The sequence below is a fragment of the Anser brachyrhynchus genome (genome assembly GCF_964034855.1).
Source record: "Anser brachyrhynchus genome assembly, chromosome: Z".
NCBI classification, from domain to species: domain Eukaryota; kingdom Metazoa; phylum Chordata; class Aves; order Anseriformes; family Anatidae; genus Anser; species Anser brachyrhynchus.
The window spans coordinates 41164148-41182976 of record NC_137697.1 but is presented as its reverse complement, the minus strand read 5'-3'; the positions used below and the strand labels follow the sequence as shown (position 1 = coordinate 41182976).

The window sequence follows — 18829 nt, the reverse complement described above, 5'->3', positions numbered from 1 at the left end:
GGGAGGGGGTGGGGGCTAATTATATGAAATTATATGATCTTTAAGGTCCCTTCAAGCCCAACCAATCTATAATTTTGATGTACTGTATAGACAGGAATGTATCTGTCATATTTTGTATACATCTCCTCTAAAAAGTCTTCAGTTTATTTGTTAGGCTACAGGCATGCCTTCAGTTCTTAAGGAGAAACTGTCTGATTGCTTCATCTTTCATTTTCTTGTAAAAAGTATTAAAATAATAATAATAAAAAAAAAACTCAAACTGTATTTTAAGCTTTAAATGGTTTAAAATCAAGCAATAATACTCGATTGATACACATTAAGAATTAGTTCTTTTCAGATAAAATCTTTATAAAATGGAAGCTAAAAGTATCGATTTATAAACTGGACAGTTCGAATAATTTAAGGAGTAGTGTGAATTAATTTTAGGCTACTATTGAAGTAAAAATATATTTTTAAAATTAACAACACATGGGTTAAGTATATGCTGCATAAAAACAAACAAACAAACAAACAAAAAAACCAACAGGCAATATGCATTCCATTTCTAAAATTTAAGAACTAATTTTAATGAGGTGGCTGCTCGTCTGCTCTCTTAAAATGATCTTGGAAAAAATATATATATATATAATCTTAACTGAACACTTCATTTACTTCCAGTATGTAATCTTCTGGGGTCTGGGTTCTGATTCAGTCAACAAATTAATTGACACTTTCTCTAGCAACTACATTTGTTACAGGCTGCAAATACGGATTTGAAGGAACAAGAGGTCTGGAGTACTCTCACCCTCCAAATAGTAGTTCTCTGGTGTTTATTTTACAGTCTTTCCAGCTTCACCCGCTATGATAGTTAAATCACGAAGCATGAAGCTGAAAGTGGTGTAGATATTCAGTCGCTAACTCTCATTGCTTATTACTAGCTTAATAGGTTAGCTGTAATGAGCACATTCACTAGTTGCTTTCTGTTTTCTTTTTTTTTTTCCTTTTTTTTTTTTTCTATTGAATTTTCAGAGATTAGAATTTATATGGAAATTTGACTAGTGCAAAGGAAGAAAGGTAAAAAGTTTCATGTATAGGAGGGTACATAATGAATAGAATTAAGCTCATCTATGCTTCAAGAAGCTATTTAAAGAGAACTTTAAAAGTGTGGACTTTTTGGTTTCTATATACTTTTGCAGCCACTACCTCTGTTGCTTATAACTCTAGCAACAGCATTGTCCATTTATCCAGAAATGTATAATCTTTTTATTTCTGCTAATCAAAACATTTCAGAGAGCTATTTCTGTTTTATGTATCAGATATTTAAACCCCAATTGTGTGAACAAATTATTTCGTATAACACAAACTGCTCATATAACACAAACAGGCAATGAGGAAAAAAAAAAGGGGGGGGGTGGGGGGGGTGGGAGGGAGACAGATCTTAATGTAACCAACAAAATCAGAAGATATTCTACAGTTTTTAAGTTGCTGCTAATTTTTATGATTACAGTTCCTTGTTTTTATGTTCATTTTATATTTTCTTATGTCCTGGTTTCAGTTAGGATGTATTTAATTTTCCTCCTAGTAGCTGGTATGGTGGTGTGTTGGATTTAGGATGAGAATGATGTTGATAACATGCTGATGTTTTAATTGTTGCAGAGCAATGCTTACACTAAGCCAAGGACTTTTCAGCTGCTCATATCACCCTGCCACTGAGGAGGCTGGGGGTGCATCAGGGAGCTGGGAAGAGAAAGAACCAGGACAGCTGACCCAGACTGGCCAAAGGGATATTCCATGCCATATAATATCATGCTGAAAAATTAATATGGGGTGACTGGCCAGGGTGGGGGGAGACCACTGCTCGGGGTTAAGATGGGTATTGCTCAGTGGGAGATGAAATTGCATTGTGCATCACTTGTTTTGGACACATCATTATTGTTAGTATTATAATTATTATAATTATTATTTTTCTTTCTTCTCTGTCCTATTAAACTGTCTTTATCTTGACCCACAAGCTTTTACTTTTTTTTTTTCCAATTCTCACACCTTATGTCTCCTAAATTTTTTCTCTATGTAACAATAAGAAAATTAATCTTGTATGTTAAATACTGCCTTTCTCTTTTCTCTGATAATAGTTTTTTTATTTTTTTTCTTTCTTTTTCTTTTTCCTTTGTCCTTTTTTCTTTTTTCTTTTGTCTTTTTTCTTTTTTTCATTTTTTTCTTTATTTTTCTTTTTTCTTTCTTCTTTTTTCATTTTTTTTCTTTTTTTCTTTTCTTTTTTTTTTTTTTCTCCAATGGGGGGAAAAAAAAAGTTAAAACATATATATTTCCTTTTCAACAGAACACTGAATTTAAATTATTTCACAGTACTCTGTCCTCTTTATTTGGAAACCAGAGTCTTTCCACATCACTGCAATTATAAGTGGAACTTTTTTATATTCAGGATCCACGTCATACAAGATTTTAATGAAATTTAGGTGACCTTTAGGCAAAAGCAAAGCAAAGAACTTGCTCTATTGTCTTATGACAAATATATATATATATATATATATATATATTAGGTAGTACAACATATTGAAATGCCAGGGTGTTCTACACATTTTGGAGAGGAATGTTTGGTTTGGAAAATGACATTTCATTCACTTAAATTTCAGAAGTTCTGACGTTTTAATGAGTGTGGTATTGGCACTAAATAGACAGCTGACTTGATCTAGAAGAAGAATCAAATTTGATTGAGTGGTTATTCCTATTGAATTCACTGACAATTTTTTTTTTCTTGTTCTTGACTGTTTACCAGATGAGGGTGTAAAATGAAAAGATCAGCAATAATAAAATATGTTTCTGTATTCGATATGGATGTGACTGATCTATATTTTGTTTTCTTCTAGGCATTTTCTGGAAACACAAATGCAGATAGTGTTGTATATTACAGACTTCAGCATTCCATTAAAGCAAGATTTCTCCGCTTTGTGCCTTTGGACTGGAATCCCAATGGTAGAATCGGAATGCGCATCGAAGTGTATGGATGCATGTACAGTAAGTGTTTTGCGGAATCAGCTAAATGAAACATCCATTAATTTTTGTATTTTGCTACATCAATTACACTTGAAAGTATAATTCTAAGCTTAGTTTTAATATTGCATATAAACAATTTAATAGGTTTATGTGCAGACTTCACTGTTTCTGCATCATCTAGCAATATGTAATGCTTATTTTCCAGCTCCTTCTGTGTTGGAATGAGTGGCACATAAATGTAATTCAATAACTAATTTACTGAAAATTCTTTTTCTGATATTCGTAAACAAACAAAAAAGAGACACCACCACCACCACCTAAATAAATAAATAAATAAATAAAATTGTGTTTTAGCATAGCGTGCTTTCTACTTGAAGAGAAAATGTTGAAAATGTTTACAGCTTTAAATATGTCTAATCTTGGTCTTGAGTCAATAACAGTACAAGTAGATACAACCACAAATAAGGGATGATTCTACACAGTTGAAGGATACTTCAAAGATGATATTTGTTTAAGTGGTATGTTTACAGTAGATTTTATGTCAATAACAACAAAAAAAAAAATAATTGATTCTGCATTTGACAGGCAAAGGCTTGACTGTTACTTTTATATTGATTTGCTGGACATTATAACTTTTCCTGAGAGACTGCAGGCTAGTGAAAACTTTTAGTCCACTCCGTGGGGTGCTGGGTACAGTGAAGCACATTTGAAATGCTTCTACATCAATACATGCATCATGAAAAACAAGCAAGAGTAGCTAGAAGCCTTGGATCAGTCCCAGAGCTACAACATCATTGGTATAAGTAAAACCTCGTGCAAAGTCATAGGTTCTTCAGGAGGGATAGGCAGGGCAGGCAAGGTGGGGTGGTGACGATATATGTAATGGAGGGGCTGGAGTGTATGGAGCTTGCAGTTGGTGATGGCATGGATGAGACCCTCTGGGTAAGGGAAAAGCAAATAAAGCAAATAAAGGGGATGTCATTGTGGGAGTCTACTATAGACCACCCAGCCGTGATGATGACATCAATGAAATATTCTTTAGGGAACTTTACCTCTAGATCAGCTGCAGTCCTTTTGGGGGAAATCAACTTGCCAGGCATGAACTAGGTCTACCACAAGGCTGATATAAGCAGGTTGAGGAGATTCCTAAAACATCTTGGTGATAACTTATTGGTACAGCTACTAAGGGAGATGACTAGGGAAGGTGTCCTCCTAGATCTTCTGCTTGTACACAGACAGGGTCTCATGGGTGAAGTGGCAATTGATGGCCACCTTGGCCATAATGACCAGGAAGTAGTTGAGTTTAAAATCTTTGGTGACAGGAGGAAAACTGCCATGAAAACTTCAACCCTGGATATGGGGAGAGCAGAGTTCAAGCTGCTTGCTGAACTAGTTTGCAAGATTCCCTGAGAAACTGCATTTGAAGGAATTAGTGTCGATCAGTGTTGGTCCCTTTTTAAATACCTCTTCTTAAGAGCACAATAACAAACAATTCCAAAATGTCAGAAGTCAAGGAGAAGAAGCAGAAGGTTGGCTTTGCTGAGCATGGATCTTATTACAGAGCTTAGTTGGAAAAATAAATTGTATGGCCACTGGAAGTGAGGTTGTGTGACACAGGAGGACTATAGGGATGCTGTTTGTAGGGAGAGCTGGCTGCTGTTCGTGCAGCCAGAGACCAATTAAAGTTTTTAATCTTTAATTTTATTCATTTATTTATTTATTTATAATATGTTAACAGCAAAGGGAGGGACAAAATAATGGACCAAGTAACATTGGTCCATTACTTCATGAGGATGGTCACCTCACAAATAGGAGCATAGACAAAGTAGAGACGTGTAATGCCATCTTTGCCCCTGTCTTCAACACCAGTGATGGTCCCTGGGACACCTGGAAATCTCAGTTGGAGGACTGTGACTGTGGTAAAGATAAACTCCCAGCCAACTCTGAACTTGTGTGGGACTTGCTGCTCCATCTGGATGCATATAAGTCTGCGAGGCCCAGTTGGATTCATATCAGGGTACTCAGACAACTGGCTGTTGTTATTGCAAGACCTTTTTCCAATGTTCTTGGGAATCTGGAGAGGTCTCATTTGACAGGAATCTGGCAAACATTGTTCCAATTTTCAGGAAGGGTAAGACAGAAGAGATGGCAAATACCGGCCTGTCAGTCTCACTTCAGGGCCTGGTAAAATTATGGAGAAAATTATTCTGGGAGTTAGTAATAAACACACGAAGTACAATGTGGTCATTGGTGAGAGCCAACATGGGTTCATGAGGGGAAGGCCCTTTTCAAGGAACTTAGTTTCCTTTTATGACAAGTTCACTTATGCAGCTGTACAAAGGGGAGCCAGTAGATTGTAATTTTTTGGATTTCAGTAAAGCTTTCATTAAGGTTTCTCTCAGTATTATTCTGGGGGAAAAAAAAAATGTTCAGCATACAGCCAGATAAATGCGTAATGTGATGGGTGGACAATTGGATGATGGGTAAGGCTCAATGAATTAAAGTAAATGGGGTTATAGCAGGCTGGTGGCCAGTCACTAGTGGGTTCTCCAGGGCTCCATTTTAGGGCCAGTTCTCTTTAATGATTTCATAAATGACTTGTATGTAGAACTTCAAGTTACACTGAGTAAGTTTGCAGATGACTTTAAATTTGGAGGAGCTGTTGATTCCATCAAGGGTAGAGACGCCTTTCAGAGAGATCTTGAAAAATTAGAGGACTGGGCAATCACCAACTGTATCAAATTTAACAAGAGTAAATGCTAGGTTCTGCACCTGTCACAGGGCAATTCTAGATATGTATGCAAACTGGGGTATGAGAGCCTGGAGAGCAGCCCCACAGAAAGGAATCTTTGGTAAACAGCAAGTTGAATACGAGTCAGAAGTGTGTTCTGACAGCCAAAAGGGCCAACTGTATCCTGGAGCGCATCAAGCACATCATGGCTAGCCAGTGATTGTCCCACTCTACTCCATGTTGGTGTGGCCTCACCTCGAGTTTTGTGTGCAGTTTTGGGTACCACACTATAACAAAGACATAAAACTGTTAGGGAGCATCCAAATGAGGGCAGCACATATGGTAAAGGGTCTGGAGGGCAAGGTATATGAGAACTGTCTGAATTCACTTGGTTTGTTCAGCCTAGAGAAGAGGAGACTGAGGGGAGACCCCATCACAACAGAGGTGCACGTGCTGATCTCTATGGTCTGGTGATTGTAATAGGACCCGAGGGAATGGTATGAAGCTACAACAGAGAGTTTCAGGCTGAATATTAGGAAAAGTTTCATTGCCAAGGTGGTCGTCAGCCACTGGAACAGGCTCCCCAGGGAAGTGGTCATGGCACCGAGCCTGTCAGAGTTCAAGAAGCATTTAGACAACACTCTCAGACATATTCTTGAGTGGTCCTTTGCAGATCCAGGAGTTGGACAGTATGATCCTTGTGAATCCCTTTCAGCATGGCATATTCTATGATTCCTGTTGTATTCCTGTTGTATTTCTTCATCCCTAGACTTTCGAAAAGTATTTCTCTTAGCAAATTGTTTACCATTTCATTCGTCATATATTTTCTCCATAAAGGAATCAGAGTTTATTTTTAAGCAGTCTCTTTAACTTCCTAAGTATTTTCATCTCTTAACTTTTTTTTTTTCAATTTAAGTTATGCTTTGCTCAGCTGATCTCTTCTGAACATTCTACATATAGCTAGCTGTCTTTTACATCTATTCATTAGTATCAGATCTATCATTTTAAATTTAACTTCAGTAAATTACATCTGTGATGCAGCTTTGTAAAATGAGTAAAGGAACATAAACTAAGGATACTGAAAATCTCAGACTGTAGGAGAATAGGTCACTGGAGAAATTAGGTAAACAGTCTCATCCCAGAAAGCAGATTGTTCATGCCAGGAGAAGGACAGGAGAAGCCTATTCCTGAAAATGCACAGAACACCTCAGTGACATCTGAGGATATCATGAGTGCGTGAGGGAAAGGCTGTGGATGTGGTCTAACTAGACGTCAGTAAGGCTTTTGACATTGCTTTCCACAGAATTCTTCTGAAGAGGCTGGCTGCCTAAGGCTTGGATGGGTGTATGCTTTGTTGGATTAAAAACTGTCTGGGTGGCCCAAGGAATTGTGGTAAATGGAGTTAAATCCAGTTAAAAGTGTCAGTAGAGCTGTCCCCAGGGCTCAGTATTGGTGCCAGATCTCTTCAATATTTTTATCAATGATCTGGATGAGGGGATCAAGTGCACCCTCAGTAAGTTTGCAGATGATGACACCAAATTAGATGTGACCATCAATCTGCTCAAGGGAAGGCAGGTTCCGCAGAGAGGTCTGGAAAGGCTGGACTGATGGACTGAGGCCAACTGTATGAAGTTCAACAAGTCTAAGTGCTAGGTTCTGCACTGGGGACAAAACAACCCCATGCATTGCTACAGGCTTGCGGAAGCGTGGCTGGAAAGCTACCTGGTGGAAAGTGACCTGGGGGTGCTGGTTGATAGCTGGCTGAATATGAGCCAGGAGTGTGCTCAGACGGCCAAGAAGGCCAAGAGCATCATGTCTTGTATCAGGAACAGTGTGGCCAGCAGGACTAGGAAAGTGATTGTCCTTCCATACTCAGTGCTGGTGAGGCCAGACCTTGAATACTGTGTTCAGTTTTGTGTCCCTCACTATGACAAGGACACTGAGGTGCTGGAACATGTCCAAAAGAGGGCAACAAAGATGGTGAAGGGTCTAGAAAACAAGTCTTAAGAGGAGCAGCTGAGGGAGCTGGTTTTTTTTTGTTTTTGTTTGTTTGTTTGTTTGTTTTTTTTTAGCTAGGAGAAGAGAAGGCTCAGGGCAGACCTTGTTGTAATTTAGAATTACCTTAAAAGAGGTTGTAGTGAGGTGGAGTTTCTCCCAAGCTCCAAGTGATAGGAATAGGGGAAATGGCCTCAAGTTGCATCAGGAAAGGCTTAGGTTGGATATTAGGAGAAATTTCTTTACTCAGAGGGTTGTGTGACATTAAAAGAGGGTGCCCAGGGAAGCGATTGGGTCAGCATCCCTGGAGGTCTTCAAGAAATATGTAGATTTAGAATTTACTTTCATGGTTTAGTACTTAGACTTTTAGTCTAAGACTAGTTTAGACTTGAGCACTAGGTTAAAGGTTGGACTAGGTAATCTTAGAGATCTTTTCCAACCTGAATGATTCTATGATTCTACGATGTTTTTTTTTTCTTTTTTTCTTTTTTTCTTTTTTCCTGCGAATATTGCTTATTCCTAGCACAAACTAATGACACTGCTTAAACTGTCAAATTCAAGATTCAACTTCCTCCACAGTTTTCGGTGCCAAGACAACTTTATTTATTGATTTGTTGGTTTGTTTGTTAATTTATTTATTATTCTTTATTTTTTAATAAAAAAAAATGGGGCTGAACTTTTTTCATTTTCAGATGAACATTCATGTGAGTCCCCTCTGTTTCTTCTCTGGTATAAGGACTGCATTCTTTCCTGCCATTGATCATCAGTAACAAATAATCAGCTTTTCTTCTTCCCGGTCCTGTACCTTATGCATTCAACAACATTTATGTCCTTCTTCAGTCTCTTGTTCACAAAACATTTCCAAACTGAAGCTTTGGCTTTCTCACCTGCCTAAAATCTAGAGTTTCACTGTGTTCATTTACTCCTGTAATTTTCTCTATCACACCTTGCAATAGATCTTATGTCTCTCTTGTGTGATATCCCTGTTGTCCTTATTGCCATTGTGCAAACTGAAAACTTAAAAGTCTCTAGGATAAAAAGAAGACAGTGTCTATGTTATGAATATATATATATGCACAATGAGAACTTACACAATTCATTTGGTGGGGACAGTAACTGCTTTAGAGGAAAATTATGTGTTTTTTGTTGTTGTTTTCGTTGTTGTTTTATGTATCTTATTGTACGTTACTTGTTTGCCACAGGATTGATCCTATAGGTAGATTATGTAAGAAAACAAACAAACAAACAAAAAAACAACAACAACAAACAATGACAATTCATTTAGCTATTAAGAAGAGTTTAAATTAAGAATATTTACTTCATCTGTTATCTACTCTAATAAACTACATAAAGAATGTGATAGTGATACAAATATGGAAGTTTTCTTCAGGCTGGTTAAGATTGTGTCTGTATTAATGGTGTGAGGTTTTTTATTTTTTATTTTTTTTATTTATTTGTGTGTGTGTGTGTGTGTGAAGTGAAAATGTAGCAACTTCAGTCTTCTTCGTTGCAAGTTGTACAAATAAAACTAAAACTACAAAGATGATGTGAGGTCAATCTCACTACTCCACAGTATGATACTGAAAAGTATGTGTTTGTTATACTCAAAAGAGGTAATTACTGTCTTAGTAAAATAATACTTACAGGACATTTGTTGGCACTGCTCTCAAATTCCCTGTTCTGTAATATGCCAGGCAAATACCTGCTCTAAATACCTTAGTTTCATATCATCAGTACTAATGTTTTATCTTTATCTACTGACTTTATGTTAGTGATATCTTTGATAGACATTCATTGGATATAACACATTATTGCAAGGTTAATATATTTCCATGTATTTATTTACTTATTTATTTTTAATACAGGATCCATTTTTGACTATAAACTCTTTAAGGCCAAAAACTGTCACATTTTATATGTTTGTTAAGCTTACATCCAGAAAAAAAAAAAAAAAGTCATTCAATTTTTGCCTCAACAATAGTCAATTAGGTAGTCAGTTATGGAGTTACATGCAACATTAAATGAGCTCCCCTGTATTTTCCACATGTAATTCTTGTCTTTCTCATTCTCTCTGTCAGTAATGTTCCTTAGTTTTCTTTCTTCTTCTCTGCATTGTTTTCTGTGTAAGCAGTAATAAGTAGCCATGGTAACTGGATGCAGTGGAGCTGCTGGGACTGGAATTCTTCCTGTGGCTTCCTGGGTTAAGAACAGGCAGGCAGGATGTTTTCAAAAAATCACAGAATGTTTTAGGTTGGAAGGAATCTCTGGAGGTCAGCTGGTCCAACACCCCTGCTCAAACCAATAACCACCTAGAGCCAGTAGCTCAGGGCCATGTCTAGTTGGCTTTTGAATATTTCCAAGGAGGCAAACTCCACAACCTCTCTGGGCAACTTGTGACAGTGCTCAGTCACTTGAACAGAGAAGTGTTTCCTGATATTCAGAAGGAACCTCCTGTGTTTCAGTTTGTGAACACTGACACCTCTCCTGTCTCTGGCCACCACTGAAAAAGGCCTGGCTACATCCTTTTGCACCATCCCTTCAACTATTTACATATATATTGATAAGATACCCCTGAGCCTTCTCTTCTCCAGACTAAGCATTCCCCACTCTCTCAGCCTTTCCTCACAGGAAAGAGGTTCCAGTTCCCACCATATTCCTGGCCTTTCACTGGTCACTGTTCAGGAATTTCATGTCTCTTGTACTGGAGGTCTCTGAATTGGACGCGGTACTCAAGTGTGGTTTCAGCAGTCCTGAGGAGAGAGGAAGTATTACCTCCCTCAATCTGTTGACAATGCTTTGTCTAATGCAGCCCAGTATACCATGAGCCTATTCTGCTGCAAGGGCACACTGCTAACCCATGTTCAGCTTGGTGTCTAACAGGACCCTCAGGTCATAGAATCATGGAATGACTTGGGTTGGAAGGGACCTCATAGATCATATAGTTCTAACCCCCCTGCCATGGCTAGGGATGCCACCCATTAGATCAGGTTGCCCAGGACCTCATCCAGCCTGGTTTTGAACATCTCCAGGGATGAGGCTTCCACATCCTCTCTGGGCAACCTGTTCCAGCGACTCACCACCATCTGCGTGAAGAATTTCCTCCTAATCTGTAATTTAAATCTCCCCTCTTTTAGTTTAACCATTCAACCTTGTTCTGTCATTATCTGCCTTAACAAAAAGTTGTTCTTCGTCTTTTTCTATAAACCCCATTTGAGTACTGAAAAGTTGTGACGAGGTCAGCCCGGAGCCTTCTCTTCTGTAGGCTGAACAGGCCCAGCTCTCTCGGAGTTTCTACGTAGGAAAGGTGCTCTACCCCCTAGATCATCTTCATGGCCACGCTGTGGACCTGTTCAAACAGATCCACATCCTTCTTGTGCTTGGGGGCCCCAGACCTACACACAGTACTCCAAGTGGGGCTTCACAAGGTCAGAGTTAAGGGGGACAATCACCTGCCTCAACCTGCTGGTCACTCCTCTTTTGATGGAGCCCAGGATTCAGTTGGCCTTCTGGGTTGCAAGTATGCACTTCTGGCTCGAGTCAAGCTTTTGACACATCAGAACCCACAAGCCCTTCTCTTCAGGGCTGCTGTCAATGAATTTTTCTCCCATTCTGTACTCATGTCCTGGATTGCCCCAACCCAGGAGTGCCACCTTGGACTTGTTGAATCTCATGCGGTTCAAGTGAGCCCACTTCTCAAGCTTGTACAGGCCCCTTTGGATGCCATCCCTTCCTTCTATAGTATCAACCACACCACTCAGCTTGGTGTCATCTGTAAATTTACTGAGGGTGCACTCAATCTCACTGTCTATGTCATGTTTTAAACAATTTTAGGAAATTGATATTTGGGAAATAAATATGCTGTGTATATTAAAATGTTGTCTGATGCAATGACTCAAAGCAAGTGTCATAGGTACTTTGACAAGTTTTTTTACACAAGGTTTTTTACGCAAACCCTCTGCCAGAGTCCTCACTGTATTAAATGAGCCAGATAATGTCTTGCACAATAGTTTATTTTAGATGTTTGTGAATATTTAAGACTATATTCTATATATAATTATATATAGAATATTAGGATGATAGAATATTCCAAGTTAGAAGGATCATTACAATGATCATTGAGTCCAACTGCTGGAATGCTTCTATATGATTTATATATTAATTTAAGATAATGTATAAATTATTGTGATTATATAGTTTAAATTATTATGAATAATTTTAACCCGTCATTTATTTATTCATGTATATGTTTGTTTATTTATTTATTTCCTAAAGGCTTTGTTTAAAGCAATAATTATGTCTTGATTTACCTGACTTTTTTGAACTTCATGTACCTTCTCACATCTGCTTTCCCAAACTGTCAAGGTCCAGATTTCTCTCTCTTTTTTTTTTTTTTTTTAAAATATAATTGGCCAGGAATAAGGATACCTAGAAACAGTTAAAAATGACAGACAGTTTGCATTGTTTGGAGTCTTACCTCGCGGAGCATTAGCTGAACTATTGCACTAAGTGAAAAGATCAAAAACAAACAAATCAGCATATTCCAAAGAAAGCTATTGCAACCAAAACGTTTGCTCAAGACCACTAAAATATCTGATCCTATGATGTATGAGTAGGCTTCCAGGATTTCCAGCTTCTCAAAGGCATTTCATAATTTTCAAAGATATTTTCACAGTTTACTAAGGATTTTGATATTTTAAACTGTGGAAATAAAAAAAACTCATAAAGTGAATCAACTTTTTATATTTTCCTTATTTATAACCTGTAAGAAAACACTCCTTTTTGTGAGGATATCCAAACACCGGAACAGGTTGCCCAGAGAGGCTGTGGAGTCTTCTAGTCTGGAGATATTCAAAACTCATCTGGATGCAGTCCTGTACAGAGTGCTCTAAGGTGACCCTGCTTGGAAAGATCATCAGACTAGATGACCTCCAGAGCTTCCTTCCAACCTTAACCATTCTGTGATTCTGTGGAACACAGAAAGTGCATAGAGATTGATGTTCAAATATAGAGACTATTCAAAGCTGGTAGTAGTTAGCAAAAATGAAGCAGGAAAGCATTATGACACCTTGGGTATTTGGGCTCATTCTTTCTGTCTTGATAACACTTCAGTAGATCCAAACTTTACCTCTCACAACTTTCAATTTATTTTTAGTGGTGATGAACAGATGGTGGAATCAGAGCATGTGTGAGAAATTTTATAACATTTTGCTCAGCCTCTGTAGTCTTTTCACAATCTTCATTCATGCATGTTGGTGGGGAGATTTGTTTTTGTTATTTTCCAAATTTTGCTGAGTTGATTTTGCTTCTTCAGAACTAGTGCTGCAGAACAGTGAAGGGGATTTTAGAGACCAGGGATAAATGTCATTTATACTTTTGTCTCATTAACTTATAGCAAGAGTATGTTCCCAAAACAAACAAACAAACAAACCCTACTGTTATTAGTACCTCATAAGAATACACCTATATAGCTGATTTGATATACACATGACAATATACAAAGTTATGTTATTGAACTTTTTATCGAAGTTATTAGATTTACATCCATTATTTAAATTTGAAATTGATAAATGCTTTTACCATCTATATTCATTTAGTTACATAATGAAGTAAAATATTAAACCTAGAATTTATTTTTAAGTAGAATGTAATATTTATTCATTGTACACTTCATAAATTAATTCTTCATAAAATGTACATTATCAAGATATATGGAAAATCAAGGAACTATATACTACAGAACATAGCTGCATTCTTTTGGCAAGAGTTCTTGAAAATGGAACATAAATAGCTGACTTTAAATACTGTAGTTAATTTGAATGGAGTTCATTTCCATGCTGACAATTTGGAGAAATATATGTATTATATATATGTGTGTGTGTGTGTATATATATATGTGCATATATATATTTATACATTTATACACTTTTTTTAATTTAGTAAAATTAGTAAATAGATAATGGGGGTTTCCACTGTCTTGGAAGAAGTAAAGCAGTCAGTTGAAAAATAAATGTCTTTTACATCTTCATTTACTTCACAAATGTATATTTCAAGGACAATTACATTTTTCTTCTTATGAACTGCAAATACTCTATAGTGTTATCTCTTCCTTTGTGTGTGTTTCATTCAATCTGTAATGATTTTGACAGATATTCTTTTATATTACTTCCTTGCTTCTGCTGTTAAGAGAGCAGTACTTGAGGAAGAGTAAGCAAATCCTGTGAATCTTGTGCAGTTTGTATCAGCAACAACGTTTCAGCTTTAACATCTTTAGGACACTCTTTGAGGATCAAGGGCTGCTAGGAAGAAGAGACAGGTCCACTTGACCATGTAGAGTAAAAGCATGTTTTCCAACAGAGTAGCAAAGCTTTTGAGAGCTCTAAACTAGAAATGATGAGGGAGCGAGATGATGATCCAAAATCAAGTGAAGAAGTCACAGACTTGAAAAGCAGAGGCTGCAGGGTGATGTGGAAAAGATACATTGAAAACAACAAACCACGGCTCAGGAATGAACATTTCAAGTGCAGGCACACAAGCAGGGAATTGCTGCTGTGAGGATGGCATGATGGGGAATGTTTTAACACTTTGCCTGTGAAATCAACACAAGTGGACACCTCCCTGAAGTACCTGCATGCTAACATACACAACATAGTGAGCACAGAGAAAGAACTGAGGTCTTCGTGTAGTTGAGTACTACAACCTCATCATGACCAAAAATACACGTTGAGATAGTTCGCATGACTGGAGTGGTGCCATGGATGCATACAGGCTGTTTAAACAGGATCACCCAGGGCAGTGAGGAGGGCAATTGTCATTTATGTTATGAGAGCAGCAGGGATAAATGAATCTCTTCCTGGGTACTGTTGATGAGCTATATCAGTGTTAATATGAGATTAGATGGCAGACCAAATGTCAGCACAATGCTGGCATTGTGGTGGATGTGTGGTATAGACTGCCTGATATGGGAGAAATAGATGAGGCCTTCTTCAGACAACTGGAAGAAGTCTTAGGTTCTCATCCTAATTGGGGACTTTAATCACACTGATATCTTTTGGAGGGAAAGCACAGAAAGGAATAAACAATGCAAGTCTTTTATGGAATTCTTTGATAATAATTCCCCAATGCAAGTGACCAAACAGCTGACCAAATGATATTCTCTTCTGGCCTCATACTTACAGACGAAGAAACACTAATTGGGGATGTAAAAGTAAGGACATCCTTGGTTATGACAACCATGAGATTGTGATGCTCAAGATCCTGAAAGAAGAGAAGAAGACAGACAGCAACATAACAGTCCTGATCTTCAGGAGAGCAATTTTTTAATTTTTTTTTTTCATGCTCGGAGACATAATTGGAAGAGTGACATAGAAGATGGTCACGGAAAGAAGAGAGATCCTGGTTGATTTTAAAGGATCATTTCCTCCAAGCTCAAGAAACGTCCATCCAAACAGAAAATCAAATAAAGGTCACTATGGATGAGCAAGAAACTTCTAAATGATCTCAGACACTAAAAGCAAGTGTACAAGAGGTGGAAACATGGTCAGGTGATGCAGAAGGAGTACAAAGACATTGTCTAAGCATGCAGGGGTTTTGTTAGGAAAGCCAAAGCACACTTGCATTTGAATCTGTTAAAGGACATGCAAGACAATAAGAAGTGATTCTACAGGTATACAGCAGTAAAAAGAAGACTAGGAAAAATGTGGATCCACTGCTGAGCACTGGGGACATGGGATCTGGTAGTAAAAGACATGGACAAGGCCAAGGTACTCAATGCCCTCTTAAACATTTGCTGCTAAGTCTTGATTTCAGGAATCTCAGGTACTTGAAGGCCCAGGAGAAAAGTACAGAGCACAGGAGAGCCTCAGTGGAGGAGGATTAGGTTAGGAAACACATAAACAAATTTGAGATATGTAAACCAATGGACCTAATGGGGAGTGACTAAGAATCCTGAGGGAACTGCCAAGGTCAATTTGGGGTCTGTATCATTTATCTTTGAAAGGCAGTGGCAGTCAGGAGAGATTCCTAAAAATCGTGAAAGCAGAAGTTCCAAAATCGACACATGGTATCGACACTGGTGGGGGCTGAGCAACAGCCTTGTCTTAAATCCACTCAAGGGAGGGATAAAATGGTTTCCAACCTGAAATCAGCAGAACTGATGTACTCACAAGCCACGAGTGGCTGGATCCTTGTCTTTGTTTTGTGCGGAGTTAAGAATCTCCCCCTTGCCCCTGAAGTGCCCCTACACAACAGATACCATGCTCTGGGGCTCAAAAAAGGAGTGGATGCCAACAACAACAGTGGTAATGGTCAAGACCCAGGAAAGGGCAACTTTAAAAAGGTAGACCAACATACCATTTCTTTAAGAACCAGTTTTATAAAAAAAAAAAAGCACAGTGTGTTGGTAAATGATGATTCTGTTCTGAGAGGCATGAGGCACCCATTTGCCAGCCAGACAGTATCTCAGGAGAGGTTTGCTGCCTGCCTGAGGCCTCTATTTGTGACATCACAAAGAGGCTACGAAGCTTGATCAAGCCTATCAAGGACTATCACCCATTCCTGTTTTTTCAAGTAGGGACAACTGAGGCCTCAACAAGGAGGCTATGAAACATCAAAAGGGACTTTATGTCCCTTGGAAAAATGCTGAAGGGATCAGGAGCACAAGTACTGTTCTCCTCAATCCTCCCAGTTAGAGACTGGGACCCGCAGGGGAGGCAGTATATGGATAACTTAAATGAGTGGCTGCATAGCTGGTGCCATGATCAAGATTTTGGGTTCTATGATCTCAGGTGTGCTTTTGAGAGACTGGACATGCTGCCACGGGATGGGGCACACCTAATCAAATGGGGCAAGAGTGTTTTGGGCAGCAAGCTGGCCAGACTCATTAGCAGGGCTTTAAACTACATTTGGTGGGGGAGAGGGGATGTACCTGTAAGTGTAAGAGAAACACTGAATGCCAGTGCTTTAGAAATGGTAGGAAAACACCTGTTAATCATCCCATAGGTATTAGGAAGGACTCCTCTAAAAAGGCAACATGGCCCTTAGCCCAGCTGAAGTGCCTCTACACCAATCCATGCAGCATGGGAAGCAAGCAGGAGCTGGAAGTGACAGTGCAATTAGAAAACTATGATCTAATTATTATCACAGAAATGTGGTGGGATGATTCACACAGCTGGAATATTGAAACGGAGGGCTAAAACTTTACAAGTGAGACAGGCAGTGACGTAAGAGTGGGTTTGTTGCCCTCTGTTAAGAAATGGATAGACTGTGAAGAGTTCCCTCTGAGAGAAAGCCAAGAGCAGGTTGAGAGCCTGTGGGTGAAAATTAAGGACCAGACCAACAAAGGACATCCTGTGGTTGGGGTCTACTACAGGCCACCTTATCAAGAGGAGCCTGTTGAAAAGACCTTCTTGCTTCAACTACAAGAAGCATCATGCTCAGAAACTCTCATCCTCCTGGGGGATTTCAACCACCCAGATTTTTGCCAGGAAAGCCATGTGGTGGGAAGTAAGCAATCCAGGAGACTCATGGAGTCCACTGAGGACAACTTCCTCATTCAGGTGTTAGTCAAACCAACCAGAGGAGAAGCGGTACTGGACCTGGTGCTCACCAATGCAGAAGAGCTTATGAAAGAGGTTAAGACTGGAGGTAGTCTGGGCTGCAGTGACCATGCCCCATTTGAGTTTGTGATCTTAAGGGATATAGGCCTGGCTAAGAGCAAAGTCAGGACTTTGAATTTTGGAAGAGCGAGCTTCCAGCTGTTCAAAGAATTAGTGGATGAAATCTCATGGGACACAGTCCTTAGGGACAGAGGATCACATCAGAGCTGGCAACCCGTCAAGGATTTTTTTCCTTAGAGCACAGTAACTCTCCATTCCCCTGTGTTATAAAGCAATCAGGGAGGGCAGAAAACTGGGATGGCTGAGCAAGGACCTGCCAGTCAGACTGAGGCAAAAGACGGAAATGCACAGACGGTAGAAACAGGGCCACATGCCTTGGGAAGAGACAGAAATGCTGTCCATATGTGCAGGGATGGGAGCAGGAAAGCCAAGGCACTGACAGAACTAAATTTGGCAAGGGATTCAAAGAATAACAAGAAGGGGTTCTACAGGTACATTGGCCACAAAAGAAAGACTGAAGAGAGCGTATCACCTCTGACGAATGAAGACAGAGAAATTGTAACAACAGATGAGGAGAAGGCAGAGGTACTTAAAAACTTCCTTGCCTCGGTCTTCATACTGGTCAGACTTCCCCCATCTCATGTGTCCCCAAACCTCTAGGCAGGGGCAGGGGGAGCAGAGTCCCTCCCACTGTAAGCAAAAAGCAAGTTCAGGACCTCCTGAAGCGACTTACTAACTACAGGTCTATGGGCCCTGATGATATGCATCCCAGGGTCCTGAGGGAATTGGCTGACTTAGTTGCCAAGACACTCTCCATCATATTTTAAAAATCATAGCAGTCAGGAAAAGTCCCTGGTGATGGGAAAAGAGAAATATCACTCCCATTTTTAAAAAGGGTAGAAAGGAAGACCCATCAAACTACAGACCAGTGAGCCTCACCTCTGTGCTTGGCAAGATCATGGAACTGATCCTTCTGGAGGCAATGTTAAGGCACATCCAGGAGAAGGAGGTGATCCGAGACAGCCAGCATGACTTCACCAAGGGCAAATCATGCCTGACCAATCTGGTGGCCTTCTATGACAGAGTAACTGCATCAGTCGACAAGGCAAGACCGACTGATGTCATCTACTTGGACTTTTATAAAGCCTCTGTCACGGTCCCACACAACATCCTAATCTCTAAATTGGAAAGATATGGATTTGTTGGGTGGACAATCCAGTGGATAAGAATTGCCTCAATGGCCACACCCAGAGAGTAGTGGTCAATGGTTCTATGTCCAGGTGGAGGATGATGATGAATTTTATCTCTCAGGGGTCTGTCTTGGGACCGGTGTTTTTCATTGTCTTCATCAGTGACATAGACAATAGGATTAAGTGCCCCTTCAGCAAGTTTGCAGATGACTCCAAGCTGAGTAGTGTGGTTGAAACCAAAGAATGAAGAGATGCCATTCAAAGGGATTTGTACAGGCTGCAGAAGTGGGTGCATGTGAAAGGCATGA

At 39.3% G+C, this 18829-nt stretch overlaps 1 protein-coding gene across 2 annotated transcripts in view; it reads left to right on the top strand.

The window, feature by feature from the left end:
- The window catches only part of CNTNAP4 (contactin associated protein family member 4), a 195208-nt gene that overhangs the window by 99268 nt on the left and 77111 nt on the right, over nucleotides 1-18829 (top strand). The window contains exon 4 of one of the 2 annotated variants that reach the window (XM_080573552.1): nucleotides 2865-3012. In XM_080573552.1, coding sequence (XP_080429678.1) covers nucleotides 2865-3012 — 148 coding nt within the window. Of the gene's footprint in view, nucleotides 1-1411; nucleotides 3013-18829 lie in introns of those variants that run through there. The other variant, XM_080573553.1, reaches the window with a different exon arrangement.